At 33.2% G+C, this 12,445-nt stretch overlaps 1 protein-coding gene and 1 long non-coding RNA gene across 4 annotated transcripts in view; one reads left to right on the top strand and one right to left on the bottom strand.

Annotated features, from left to right (window-relative positions):
* The window catches only part of LOC108190658 (uncharacterized), a 51,940-nt gene that overhangs the window by 26,242 nt on the left and 13,253 nt on the right, over positions 1 to 12,445 (top strand). The window contains exons 6-7 of one of the 3 annotated variants that reach the window (XR_012383242.1): positions 3,436 to 3,603; positions 3,809 to 5,872. The exons of 1 other annotated variant lie outside the window; for it this stretch is intronic. This is a non-coding gene — a long non-coding RNA (uncharacterized lncRNA). Of the gene's footprint in view, positions 1 to 3,435; positions 3,604 to 3,808; positions 5,873 to 12,445 lie in introns of those variants that run through there. One more of the 3 variants, XR_012383246.1, reaches the window with a different exon arrangement.
* On the bottom strand, positions 5,752 to 12,439 carry zgc:158423. Its single transcript, NM_001080083.1, is given in 9 exon segments — positions 5,752 to 6,302; positions 6,431 to 6,493; positions 7,959 to 8,259; positions 8,920 to 9,047; positions 9,200 to 9,288; positions 11,084 to 11,257; positions 11,562 to 11,749; positions 11,837 to 12,020; positions 12,414 to 12,439. Coding segments are annotated over 8 exon segments (1,443 nt in total). The 5' UTR covers positions 11,989 to 12,020; positions 12,414 to 12,439; the 3' UTR covers positions 5,752 to 5,954.

Here is a 12,445-nt window from a genome sequence, read left to right as displayed (position 1 = left end):
ACACCGCTACACTTATGATATTGCTCATATATATATATATATATATATATATATATATATATATATATATATATATATATATATATATATATATATATAGATAATTATTATTATAGGAATGTCAGCTTTTATATTTGTAAACATTGCAGCAGTATTGGTCCATTTGTATTGTAGTATTGACGTTTGTGCCGTTGAGCCTGGTGGTTGTATCTTCAAGCAAGGCGATGTCTCTCCATATGATACAAACCAGGAGAGTGCATGGGTCAACCCATAATTTCAAAATGAAGGGTTTTTTTTTTCGTCTTTCAAATAATCTTCGGCTGTGCTCCACATGTGAAGTCATAGTTCACACAAGAGAATGAGTAAATAATGTCAGAATATTGATTTGCAGGTCACCACAGCAGGTCACCAGTTTCAGTAGGCCAATTATTATTGCTGTATGAAAATGATTGAAACTGAGATTGCAATGCAGGTGCAATGTTTCATTTACGGGACAGAGATTTTGAAGACAAATAAATGTGTACATTTGATATTGAAAGTCACACTTCTGCCGAGGTTCACAGAGCTCAGTGATGATGATGATGATGATGGTGGTGGAGGTGGTGTTGATGCTTATGAGCACGATGAAAAGTATGAGATGAAGATGTTAAAGATAATAATGTTGTTTAATGAAGTTTAGTGAACGTGAGTAGGCTGTAGCAGTAAAAACGAGAGCCAGGCATGACTGGGCATTGTTCGCTGAAGGGTTTCACATCAACAGGGCGAGAGAGGGCGTTGTGGTGCTCTTTCTCTCCCTTATTGAGAAAGACGGAGGAAGAGAGACAGAGAAGCGGAGATGATAAAGACCGTACAAAACCAAAACTCAGATGGAAAGACGTGTTTTTGCGGTTTAAAGTTACCAGAAACGTTTCCTGATTTTGAAGGCATTATAAGCCAATAACTTTGAGCTGAATTAGATAACCCGCTGTGTAATTTGGCTCCATTTTCAAACTCTCAAAAAACCCGATTCACTGCCGTCAAAATTTGCCCCGAGTCAAAATGAAACCCCATCCCCACAGAGAAGACACACAATCACATACATACACACACAGACACAAGACACAAGACACATCTGACAAATACATGTAACACACACACAGGTTTGTGACCACAATTCGTCATCTCAGGAGTGCGACGTCGTGTTTTACCAGAAACACGACGCTGTCTCGGTCGACTCTAAAATATCACATACACAGTCTCATACACAGACCTATAAACAGCTGATGTTAATCTTGTCTGAGGCATTATCATAGTATCAAAATTTCTTACTGTATAAGCTCAAATATTGTCTTTTAATATAACAAATATGAAATAATGAAATTAATTAACCGTAAATTAATTTAACCCTGTTTTTAATAATCGATTACATCCCAAGTCATTTTTGAAATTTAATACCTTTGGACGTACTTTAGACCTGTTATCCATCACTGCCTTTAATACAATAATAGCTTATAAAATCTGAAATATTAAAATATGCAAATGTAATTTGTCAGAGAAAACAATAACCTAAGAAGCCTATATTAAACCTCATATTGTAGATTAATTGCAGTTAATTTAACACAGCTATTATAAAAATGAAAATCACAAATTTTTTTTCATTAAAGAAAAATTATGTTATGTAGTTTTAAACTGAATTTGTCAATTTGTATGTTTAAAAACACACAGTGTTGGGGGTAACGCATTACAAACATTGCAAGTTACGTATTACTTTTCTAAGTAACAAACGCATTACTTTTAAAACTTAAGTAATAATATTTGAGTTACTTTTAAAAGTTTAATCCAGAGTTACTTTTTAGTTTAATTAATTTGCTTTTAAAAAATAAACTGCTGAATTAAAATGAATATAGTCAGAACAGGCTCCCCACGGGAACAGGCAGAAACCATGATGACTCTGGCTTACATTTCTGCAGTGAAAGTATTCTCATTATTTTGAACACGTGGAAGAAAAGGAGAAAGGAATTGTCTGAATGGATATTTTACTTCACTAATAAGCAAAAAAAAAAAAAATCTAATACTTGATTGCGGAGCCATCTGTTATGTAAAATATATGCTGAAATAAAGTTGAAGTCAGAATTATTAGCCTCCATTTGAATTCATTCTTTTAAAAAATTCCTAAATGTTTAACTGAGCAAGAAAATTTTCACAGTATGTCTGATAATATTTTTTCTCCATCAGAAAGTCTTATTTGTTTTATTTTGGTTTTTAATTTTTTAAACACTATTTTAAGGTTAAAATTATTAGCCCCTTTAAGCTTTTTTTTCGATAGTCTACAGAACAAACCATCATTATACAATAACTTGCCTTTTTTATTACCTAGTTAAGCCTTTAAATGTCACTTTAAGCTGTATAGAAGTGTTTTAAAAAATATCTAGCCAAATATTATTTACTGTCATCATGGCGAAGATAAAATAAATCAGTTATTAGAAATGAGTTATTAAAACCTTTTTGTTTAGAAATGTGTTGAAAAAGAATGAATTGGGGAAAAATAAACCAGGGAGCTAATAATTCAGGAGGGCTAATAATTCTGACTAACTGTAGTTGGCAGTTCATTCCACTGTGGCAACCCCTGATAAATAAGGGACTAAGCCAAAGGTAAATGTATGAATAAATGAATGAATGAATAGGACAAAATAGTCCAAAAAAAGCAAATGCATTGCTTTAAACTTTCCTTAATCTGTGTATATAGGAAATTCTCATTAACACTTTAGCCTGCATTATTATATTTTATGTGTGTTTTTAAATAAAAATGAACATTATGGATTGTGTTGTTAATTGCAAAGCTCCTCTATTAAAAAGAAAAAGAAAAAAAAAAACCCTGAAAGAGATCAAGCCACAGCCAGGCATGAAAAAGTAACTTAAAAGTTACGTAACACATTACTTTCCTTTAAAAAGAAACTAAGGAATGCAAATTACTTTTTAGGAGAGTAACTCAATAATGTGATGCTTTACTTTCAAAAGTAACTTTCCCCAACACTGGAAACAGCACAACACGTCTGTGAAATATGGAAAAGATGTTAACTGTGTTGTTTTGTTCAGTTTTTAATCTGAACATCTACTGACCTGGATGTTTTTCCCTTACTTGTTTTTTTTTTCCTCGCCTAACATTTTTGTGATCCCTTTACATTATTTTGATTATCTTTTATATTGTAGCCTTCACTTACATTAATAAAGCCTATATTTGAACAATGCTCATCATATTATTAGTTAAAGAGTGCTGAATTGAAAGGGAAAATGTTAGATCAATTATCTTAAGTTCCTATATATAATAAAAATAATAGAAATTACAAAAACCCATTGCTTGTATTTTAAAGGGTTTTGATGGCTTCTCACTCCAACTGCATACATTTTTTAGCTTGACAACTGTAGATATCAATTTTCTTCTTCTGATATCTGTAGGAGGACACGCGAACACCTTCACAACCACATATATCAGGGAAATTCACAATCCAAATTAGACAAAGATCTTTTCTATAAGATCTCTTTCTGTCTCACACACTGAAGATTCAAAAGCAGCATCAGTCTTCAGTGCTGAAGAAAATGTGACGAGACTTGCAGAAAGAAAAGGTAGGACAAAAAACGAGCTACACCATTTCAGATCTGACCTATGACCTCAACAGTAGATCAACATAAAAATTAAACAGGTTAAATTCCAAAATAACCAAATCTTTAATGTTATAAACAAATATACTTCTCTTACAAAAGTAAAAGTACTTCTCTTATAAAAGTTTATAGTGATTGTAAATCCTTGTGTTAATTATTTTTATAACAGAGCTGAACTGATCCTGCAGACCGCATTCAACATTTAGATGCTGGAAGAAAACGTTCCTCCTTCGACAAGTTGAAGCGTGCAGGAAGTAATACAGTTTTATATAGTACATATCATGATCGCTCATGACACACATACACACACCTGTTGACTTCATAGTCTTCCTTTTCCTGCCCTGAGAATTAACGACAAATGGCATACAGCCAAGACAGGCGCAGAACAATTATGAATTGTGTGCAAAAAATCACAAGGAAAAAAAATTGAAGATAAACCGCCACACAAAACAAGACCCGTTACTGCATTATTAAATACGAAGATTTAAAAAGAGGAAAGTGCATACGGTAAACATTCTTTTAAACTTTAAAACAAAGTGCTATACAGCCTTTTTTCTTCTTTAATTAGAATATCTTTTTATTATTAGAATATGTTTTTATTGTTATTTTTTTTACTATCATACTTTTCTTTTTTTTTACCACAGTTTACAGGGGACACCAACTTTATATTCAAAATGTTAATACAGTGCTCAAGATAAATAAGTCCACCCCATTTTGAAAAAGAATATTTGTATCCCTTTCTCAGTGAATTTAGGTAATATATTTTGGTGCATTTGAACAAAACAGATTTATTTATTAATATATTAATATAGATATATTTATTAAAATATTATTTTAGTCACTGAACACATGTAGAAATATAAAAGATAATACGTTTAAATTCAAGTGATATATTGTAGGGTTCCCATACTTCTTAAAAGTACTTGAATTTTAGACATATGGGTTCAAGGCTTGGAAAGTACTTAAAAGCAAACACAGGTCCTTAAAAGGACTGAATTAAAATTGAAATTATATTCGTTTATGGGTTTATTTCAACAACTGAACTCAAATGTTGAAAGCAGAACAAAACTTTCTTAAATTAAAAATCTTAATTTTAATTCGGGTACAATACTGACAAATAAAATTATTGAATTCAACAAATTGACAATTTTAATGTAAATATTAAGTTTAAGTGAAACGTTAAGTACAGTGAGGACTTTCATGATGCTATATAAGCTCATGGTATGAATTATGAACTTGCTTAATTTAAAATTAATGGTGCTTTAAAAAGTCCTTGAAAGTTTTTGAATCTGGTGTCCATGAAAATGTGGCAACCAGGATATTGCAAAAAAGTAAAAAATAACTACAAAACTTCTCAGTTTCATATTTTATTTTTGTTTCTCTTGATTTTTTCCCCCCTCTTTTTTATTGTTGAATATTTTTCCCTAACTTATCATTTAGGTGTAGTTATTTTTGGACCATTATCGTAAGTTGTTCTGTTAGATTAGCTCCAGGTTTGGCTCGGTTCTTACTAATCTGTTGTATATGCAACATTTAATGTTGTATCTTATATTAATACATTATACTTATACTTGTATAAAATATCAATTTAAAAGAGAAATTTGTGAGGGGTGTACTCATATGCTGAGCACTGTAGTTATTTAGAAGGATTTGATGATATAATGAAAGACTATATTTAAGGATCAACATGATGCAACCTTCCCAAATATAATAAATAAATGTGATTTTAAAACTTTGATAATTTCGCCACTATATTTTAAACCACTCGGCTTTCCCATTTAGTCAGTTTTTAAACATTAAAAGGTAAATTTAGTTTAATCAATTATTATTTGAGAAATTGTTATGAGTACAGGTCAGAATAAATTTTTCATTTTTACACAAATATTTTTAATTCCAGTGATTTTATGGAATAATGTTTCACACCTATTTAGATCCCCACCCCCCACCCCCCAAAAAGTTATTTAAAATATTAACCATGTTCTATGCATATAAAATTACTTTTGTACATTTTATTTGATGTACAGACCAACAACTTTCATCTTTGACGCAAATATCAGATTTATAGATATATTTAAGGGAGGTTTTGTATGAATAAGAACAAAGTACACATGAAAAGATTAATTTTTTTAATTCAAAATTTAAAGTTATGTAAATGATTGACAATGAAAAATCATTTCAAATCACTTTGAATTTGATTTAAACACATTTTGACAATAACCATTAAACTTCAAGAACCAAAATGGCATTAAAATGGTCATTTTTTTCTTTAAGACTGTCTTTAAGACAGTTAATATGAGCATGTGTACACTGTGTGTCTAACCAGCATAAGAATAAGTCAAGAGAACAGCCTGTTTGGGGTCGAGCTGTAACTTCTCTACGGACACCATGCTCTCCAGGGCTAAACTGCTGGTGTCTGTGGAGAGCAGAACCTGAGCTTCAGCCGGCAGGTCTCTGTAAGTCAGCTTCATGGTCACAGGCTTATCCCCCCAGTTTAGGGCAGTAATGAAGCGTTTGCTTTGATCCCAGACCCGGAGAAATGCTAATGATGACTTGGAATTACTGAGGCCAACATATTCTCCGTGCTGAAGCGAGCGCTCTTTTCCTCTTAGGTCACTGAGGGTTTTGAAGAAGTTTCGCACTGCGAGTCTCTCCTCCTGCAGAGCCTGAATGAGTAAATGATGGAAAGAACAGAACTCAGTGCTTAAGTTTTACATTTATAATTAGTACAGCAATGAGCTCACAGCTACTGTACTTATGAATAGCCTTGTCAATAATATTGAAAATGTAGCACCTTTGCTTTAGCATTTTTTTCTTCAACTGGATTTTCCAAGTCCCACAGTGCTTGAAGTTGTTCCTGTAAAAGAAATCTTAAATGATCATTATGACAGTTATCAACTTTATCAGTCCTGCTCAGACAGTTTATATATGTACATATATACAGTGCTCGGCATATATGAGTACACCCTCACAAATATCTTATTTAAATAAATATTTTCTATACCATGCTTTAAAATATTTCTGCATATACATTAGATTAGTCAGTACTGAAGTCAAATCTGCAGCTTATCTAACAAAATAACTTGCAATAACAGTCTAAAAATTACTATACCTAAATTTATATGTTACACAAAAATATTAAATACAAATTTTAAAAAAGAGGAAAAATCAAGAGAAGCAAAAAAATTGAGTTGACATTTTGTAGGTTGTAATTTTTTTTGCAATATTTTGCTTGAAATTACTTGTTTTATCTTTATATTTCTAAATATGTTTGGTGACTAAAATTATATTTTAATGAATATATCTGTTTAATAAATCTGTTTTGTATAAATGCACTAAAATACACTGCTTATTCATTGAGAAATTGATTAAAAATATTCATTTTCAAAATGGGGTGTACTCAATTATGCTGAGCACTGTATATGTTTGTGTGTGTGGGTTAAATGGAGTGTAGTTAGTTGTGAGCTAGCTCGACAATATCTTGACTGTATAATGCTGATCCTTAAAGGAAAAAACTTTTTTTGTTTTGTTGTTGTTTTCCAGCTAAAACTGGTCTAAATTTACACACTCTCAATAAACTTCATACACATATATTATATATACACGTATATTATATTTTTATAATATATATTTAAATATGTACATCTGGAGAAAGTCTTTCATTTTTAAGGCCAGTATTATTAGGCCCTTAATTTTTTTTCCACCTGATTGGCCACAGAATCTAATTAACATATTTAAAAGCCTTTAAAATTCACTTTCAGCTAAATACTTGTATAACTACTAAAATAATTGTGGCAAAGATAAAATAAATCAGAAATCAGTTAAAAAAAATCTGTTTAAAAATGTGTTGAAGCCAGAATTGCTAACAATTCTGGCTTCAACTGTATATAATTCACAGCACTAATAACTCAGCATTATAGACTGTAACTATATTTTGAACACTGGACACTGAACATCCATTAATTTATTTTAGGTCTATTTTTATATTGGGAAATTTGCCATTTTGCACAATTTACATATCCTTTTTATTGACCTGCTGATGTTGACATTTTTGCTATGCCTGCTTTGTTACATTCAGTATTGAAATACAGAAATCACAAGTAATACAGTGATTATTAGATAAATAATCCTATAGTTTTGGTTACTGGATAGTGCAACCAGTACTTTAACATTTCTATGGGATGAATTTGCAAAATGTGAACAGTGTTAATTCTTTTGCTGCCATATTTAAATTCCAGTACAAAGTGACACCTTTAGTTCCCGTTCCAGCCCATTAACTGCAATGGCACCCAAACCACTTATTAATTTACTAGTGTTCTGACCTCAGCCTTCAGCCCCAGCTCTTCTCCAGCGCTGAACACAGGAGTTCCTGGCAGGGTGAACAGCAGAATTTGATAGAGCCTGATTGGAAATTCTGCAGCTAGAGTCCCCGGATCCTGTCTCGAACGCCATCCTAGACTTGTCTGCTGGATACTGGAGTTGAACTCCTTGATTATTTGGGCCTGTTTCTCTCCGGAGTCACTCAGATCAGGCTGTCCAGTCAGGAGCAGGTCAACACCAGAGCGGTTGAGCAGGACAGAAATATCATTGATGGACATACTGTTGACTGAACCCATCAGAGCTCTGAAAGTGATCAGACGGAGAGGTCTGAGTTCATGCTTCAAACAGGGTGTCTTAAACTGCGAAAACTAACTTTTAGGCCTAAAAAACTGTTATATATCTACCAAAATATTGTGTTGTAGGTGTTAAATCATTTTAAACGGGTCCTAATTTTCCTAATTCAATAAAAAAGCTACTTAATCAGGTTAAAACCACCCAAACACCAGCAATCCATCTCAGCAGAACGTTTGACAAATAGTTTCATTTTTAACTCGATTTACCATTATAGTTTAACTATCTTCCTTACAATAATATCACTTTAAAAGTTCTCCATTTATCTATCGTGAGGACACTGATCTGGACAGAAAGTTTGGCATATATTTAACCTTTTTTGCAGTAAAGTTATGTTTAAAAAGTGCATCTATAAAACCAGAGTTTGCTTGTATTGACACATTATTTTAAATATGTGGGTATAATTAATAACTAAAATTGACATTTTTGATGCGGATAGTAATACTCTTTTCATTATAAACCTGCAGAAACCCAGTTTAAAATAAAAAGAAATAAAAATATAGAGCGAGGGAGCAGGCGGCAGTACCACAGTTGACCGCAGGGCGTCTCTGTTTCATTACACAGCAGCAGACCATGAAGTACTAGCAGATACACATTCAGTACAGTACGTACACTTCTTTAGTCGCGTCGCTTCGGTTGAATATTTCCTTTATAGATGGCCAGGCGTCTGTTGGGATTTCATTCAGGTCAGACAAGAAAATGCCATCGAGTCCTTTATCCAACCAATATGTACACGCATCCTAAAATTACAAGTAAAAAGTTATGTATAGGTTTGTGTCACGTTTTCTAATATCTAAAATCTGCTGGTTCCCTCACTATCTTTTCATCTCCCTGTGTTCACCGTCATAAATAGGCCTCCCTTCACAGTTTCCTCTTCCTTATCAGTACTTACTTTGATTTTCTCAGCAACAGCGTTGAAATTGTTGAACCAGGCTGAAGTTTTGTTGTAGTTGGGTGTTAAATTCAGCACTATGAAGATACCTGAGAAAGGGAGAGTGTCAAACAGCCAGGGAGAGTAGGAGAGAGAGAGAGAGCAGGACATTTTTTAAAGTTCTGTTCTCATATGTTTAATATATATAAATATTTATAAAAATAATTTAACTTAAATGCATTTACAAAACGTCTTATTAAAATACTATATACAGTAACAATCAGTGGTGTAAAGTAACAAATTACAAATCCTCAAATTACTGTAATTGAGTAGTTTTTCTCTGGAATTGTAATTTATTAAGTACTTTTAAAAATATGTACTTTTACTTTCCCTCGAGTACTTTTTTACTGCAGTATTGGTACTTTTACTCCACTATTTTCCTTTAACCTGCAGCCACTACTTTATTTAGTTTTACTTAGTAGAAAAATCAGTCTTGCGATACTATCTATGTGGGATTTCACTGGACAGGCAATCACATCATACTGAAGAATTTCAAGACATGGGCGCTTTATAAATCCAGCAAATCGTTTGGAAGCATTCAGTCCAAAATCTTTACACTCAATGACCGAGAGTCTGTTTAGACTGCATATCACTAATCCCAGCAGATACACAAAGACATTAACATTAGGCTAGATTTAGGTCTCCAGTGTCTAAGAACATTGTTAAATTGACTTCCAATAATGATGTGAAATGACGTTGTTATTTTGTTGATTTTAGGTTGTGGTGGAAAGTGACCAAAAACCAATGTTTGGCCAACATTTTAAACCAACATCATATTGAGGTCAAACACTGATATTTACTCGTCAAGTTTGGCAACCAAAACCCAACACCATAGTGTTCCCAGACATCCTAGTCGTAGCGCAGGGCTTAATTTGTGCTGGAACAAGGCGGATCCTGAACCTCTGAAATCTGGTCCGGCATCTCATTTTACTGATCTCCCCCCCTCACACGCAGGCCTGCCCCGCTCTTCATTTTCCTCCACGACCCCTTTCCCTCTTCTGGTAACCTGTGGATCTGTTACTCCGATCTGTTCTGGGACCTCTTAATTTACAAATGAAGCACTGGGTAACGTCCACACAACGTCAAGCTGTAACAACATTAGATTTTGATATTTTGTAGTTTTTAGGTTGCGTTGAAAAGTAACCAAAATGTAAAGTCTGTCCGACGTTGAACATTGATGTCGGCCTTAAATTGAGTTCTGACTTCAACCCGATTTCCATTTCCAAACATAATGCAACATCCCACAACATTGGGGTACGACGTCAATCTAACGTCTGTGCTGTGCCTGCTGGGATGAAATTGCCAAATAGTTCTAAACAATGACTAAATGCACTACATAATGTTACGTTTACACACACACATGCACAAATTTCATATAAGCGCATCAGCATTTCACAGCTTAATACTCGCAACTCTTGAGTACTTTTGAAAGGGCAATTTTTTATTTTTTATACATATTTTGAGTTTGATTTACTACAGATACTTTTACTCTACTCGCACTACACTTTTGGCCAGTTGGCGATTTTTCAGTACTCTTTCCACCACTGGTAGCAATTTACAATATAGTTCCATTAGTTAATTTATTTACTAACTATTATGTCTTTCTTTCTTTTTCATTCCTTTTTTTCACATTTTAATCTGTTTATTTATTCTTTTAATCGTTTTTATTTTCTTGTTTGTTTTATTGTTTATGATAACACTTAATGAATTAGCATTGTGTGTGAAATGTGCTTTATAAATTAACTTTCCTTGTTAAAATGTTAAACATGTCATGGTGTATTTGAAGACTGTTAGTGAAGGCTTGTTCAAGTGTCAAAACACTACTCAGGGAAATTTTAAGTTCACCTTTTTTATGAGCCAGGCCCAGCAGAGATTCCAGCTCATTCTCAGTGCCAACTTCAGACTGAACTGAAATCAGGTTTAGTGTATCTAGCTGGTCAATTTTCAAGGAGTGTATCGGACCCAGAACTACACCCGCCACATTCATCTGGCTCAGATAATCCAGCTTTCCCTCCAGTCCTACAGAGGAGAAAAGAAAAAGCACTGAAAGGCTGAGCCCTTAGCCTGCTTTCACTTCACACACTCACACTTTTTTGATAATCTGACTGCACAAACCAGGAATAGTGTTTAGAATCATTGACCCAAAAAATATAATTAGTTTGTGTGGGTGTGGATATTTTATTCCAATTTTTAAAACCAACAACAACAAAAAACAGCAAGTTAATATTTTATAAAAATACCTAACATAGACTGTGATTTGATAGTTTTAATAATGATATCCAAATGATAAACAGGTAGGAGATTTTTATTCCTTTTATCTCACCTTTCAGTCCACTCTCAGTGAAGGCATTAACATCAGATATCTGGTACAGAGGACCTTCATTCCACCAGTGCATTTCAGGAATGGGTTTACAGCGTGGAGCTTGTACTATGATTACTATTGCTCCAGCTAACATGCCAACCCAACCAAGAAAAAAAAGAGCCAACAAAGCCCAACGAATCCGAATCCACCTGCAGAAGACAGGCAAACATAACTACATCAGACAGACAGACTGAGAGGAATGTATAAATCTGATAATGCTCATATAGGTTGCGCACCCTGGAGTACCAGCGACTTTCACAAGCTCGTCTTTGGAGAGGCCTGTGTACTTCACTGCAGTGTTCTCCGGGACGGTGACCTTCACGCAGCCATTTTCTCGGGTCATTAATTGTTTTGTCTGATCCACTTCCTTCAGTTCTATGTCCTTCATTTCTCCTGTTTATATAAGTTTGTCTAAAAACACTGAATTAATAAACAGATAAAAAAATAAGAAAGCTAATTTACATCTTCAATGAAATATAGGCATAAAGGTTTTATATAAACAGATGTGTGTGTGTGTGTGTGTGTGTGTGTGTGTGTGTGTGTGTGTATGTATGTATATATATATATATATATATATATATATATATATATATATTTTTTTTTTTTTTTTTTTTTTTTTAATTTATCCATAAGCAACATGAAGGCAACAAAGTTACAACAAGCCGTAACACACACACACACACACACACACACACACATATATATATATATATATATATATATATATATATATATATATATATATATATATATACACATAATGACCAATAAATCAATGGCTTAATACAAAAAGAAGAATGCATGGTTAAATACCTTTAGTTTAGCTGAGTTCTCCTCTGTGTTGT

The sequence above is a fragment of the Danio rerio genome, chromosome 7 (genome assembly GCF_049306965.1).
Source record: "Danio rerio strain Tuebingen ecotype United States chromosome 7, GRCz12tu, whole genome shotgun sequence".
Taxonomy (NCBI): Eukaryota; Metazoa; Chordata; class Actinopteri; order Cypriniformes; family Danionidae; genus Danio; species Danio rerio.
Note: the sequence above shows the minus strand (reverse complement) of the source record. Positions and strands in the feature narration are given on the sequence as shown.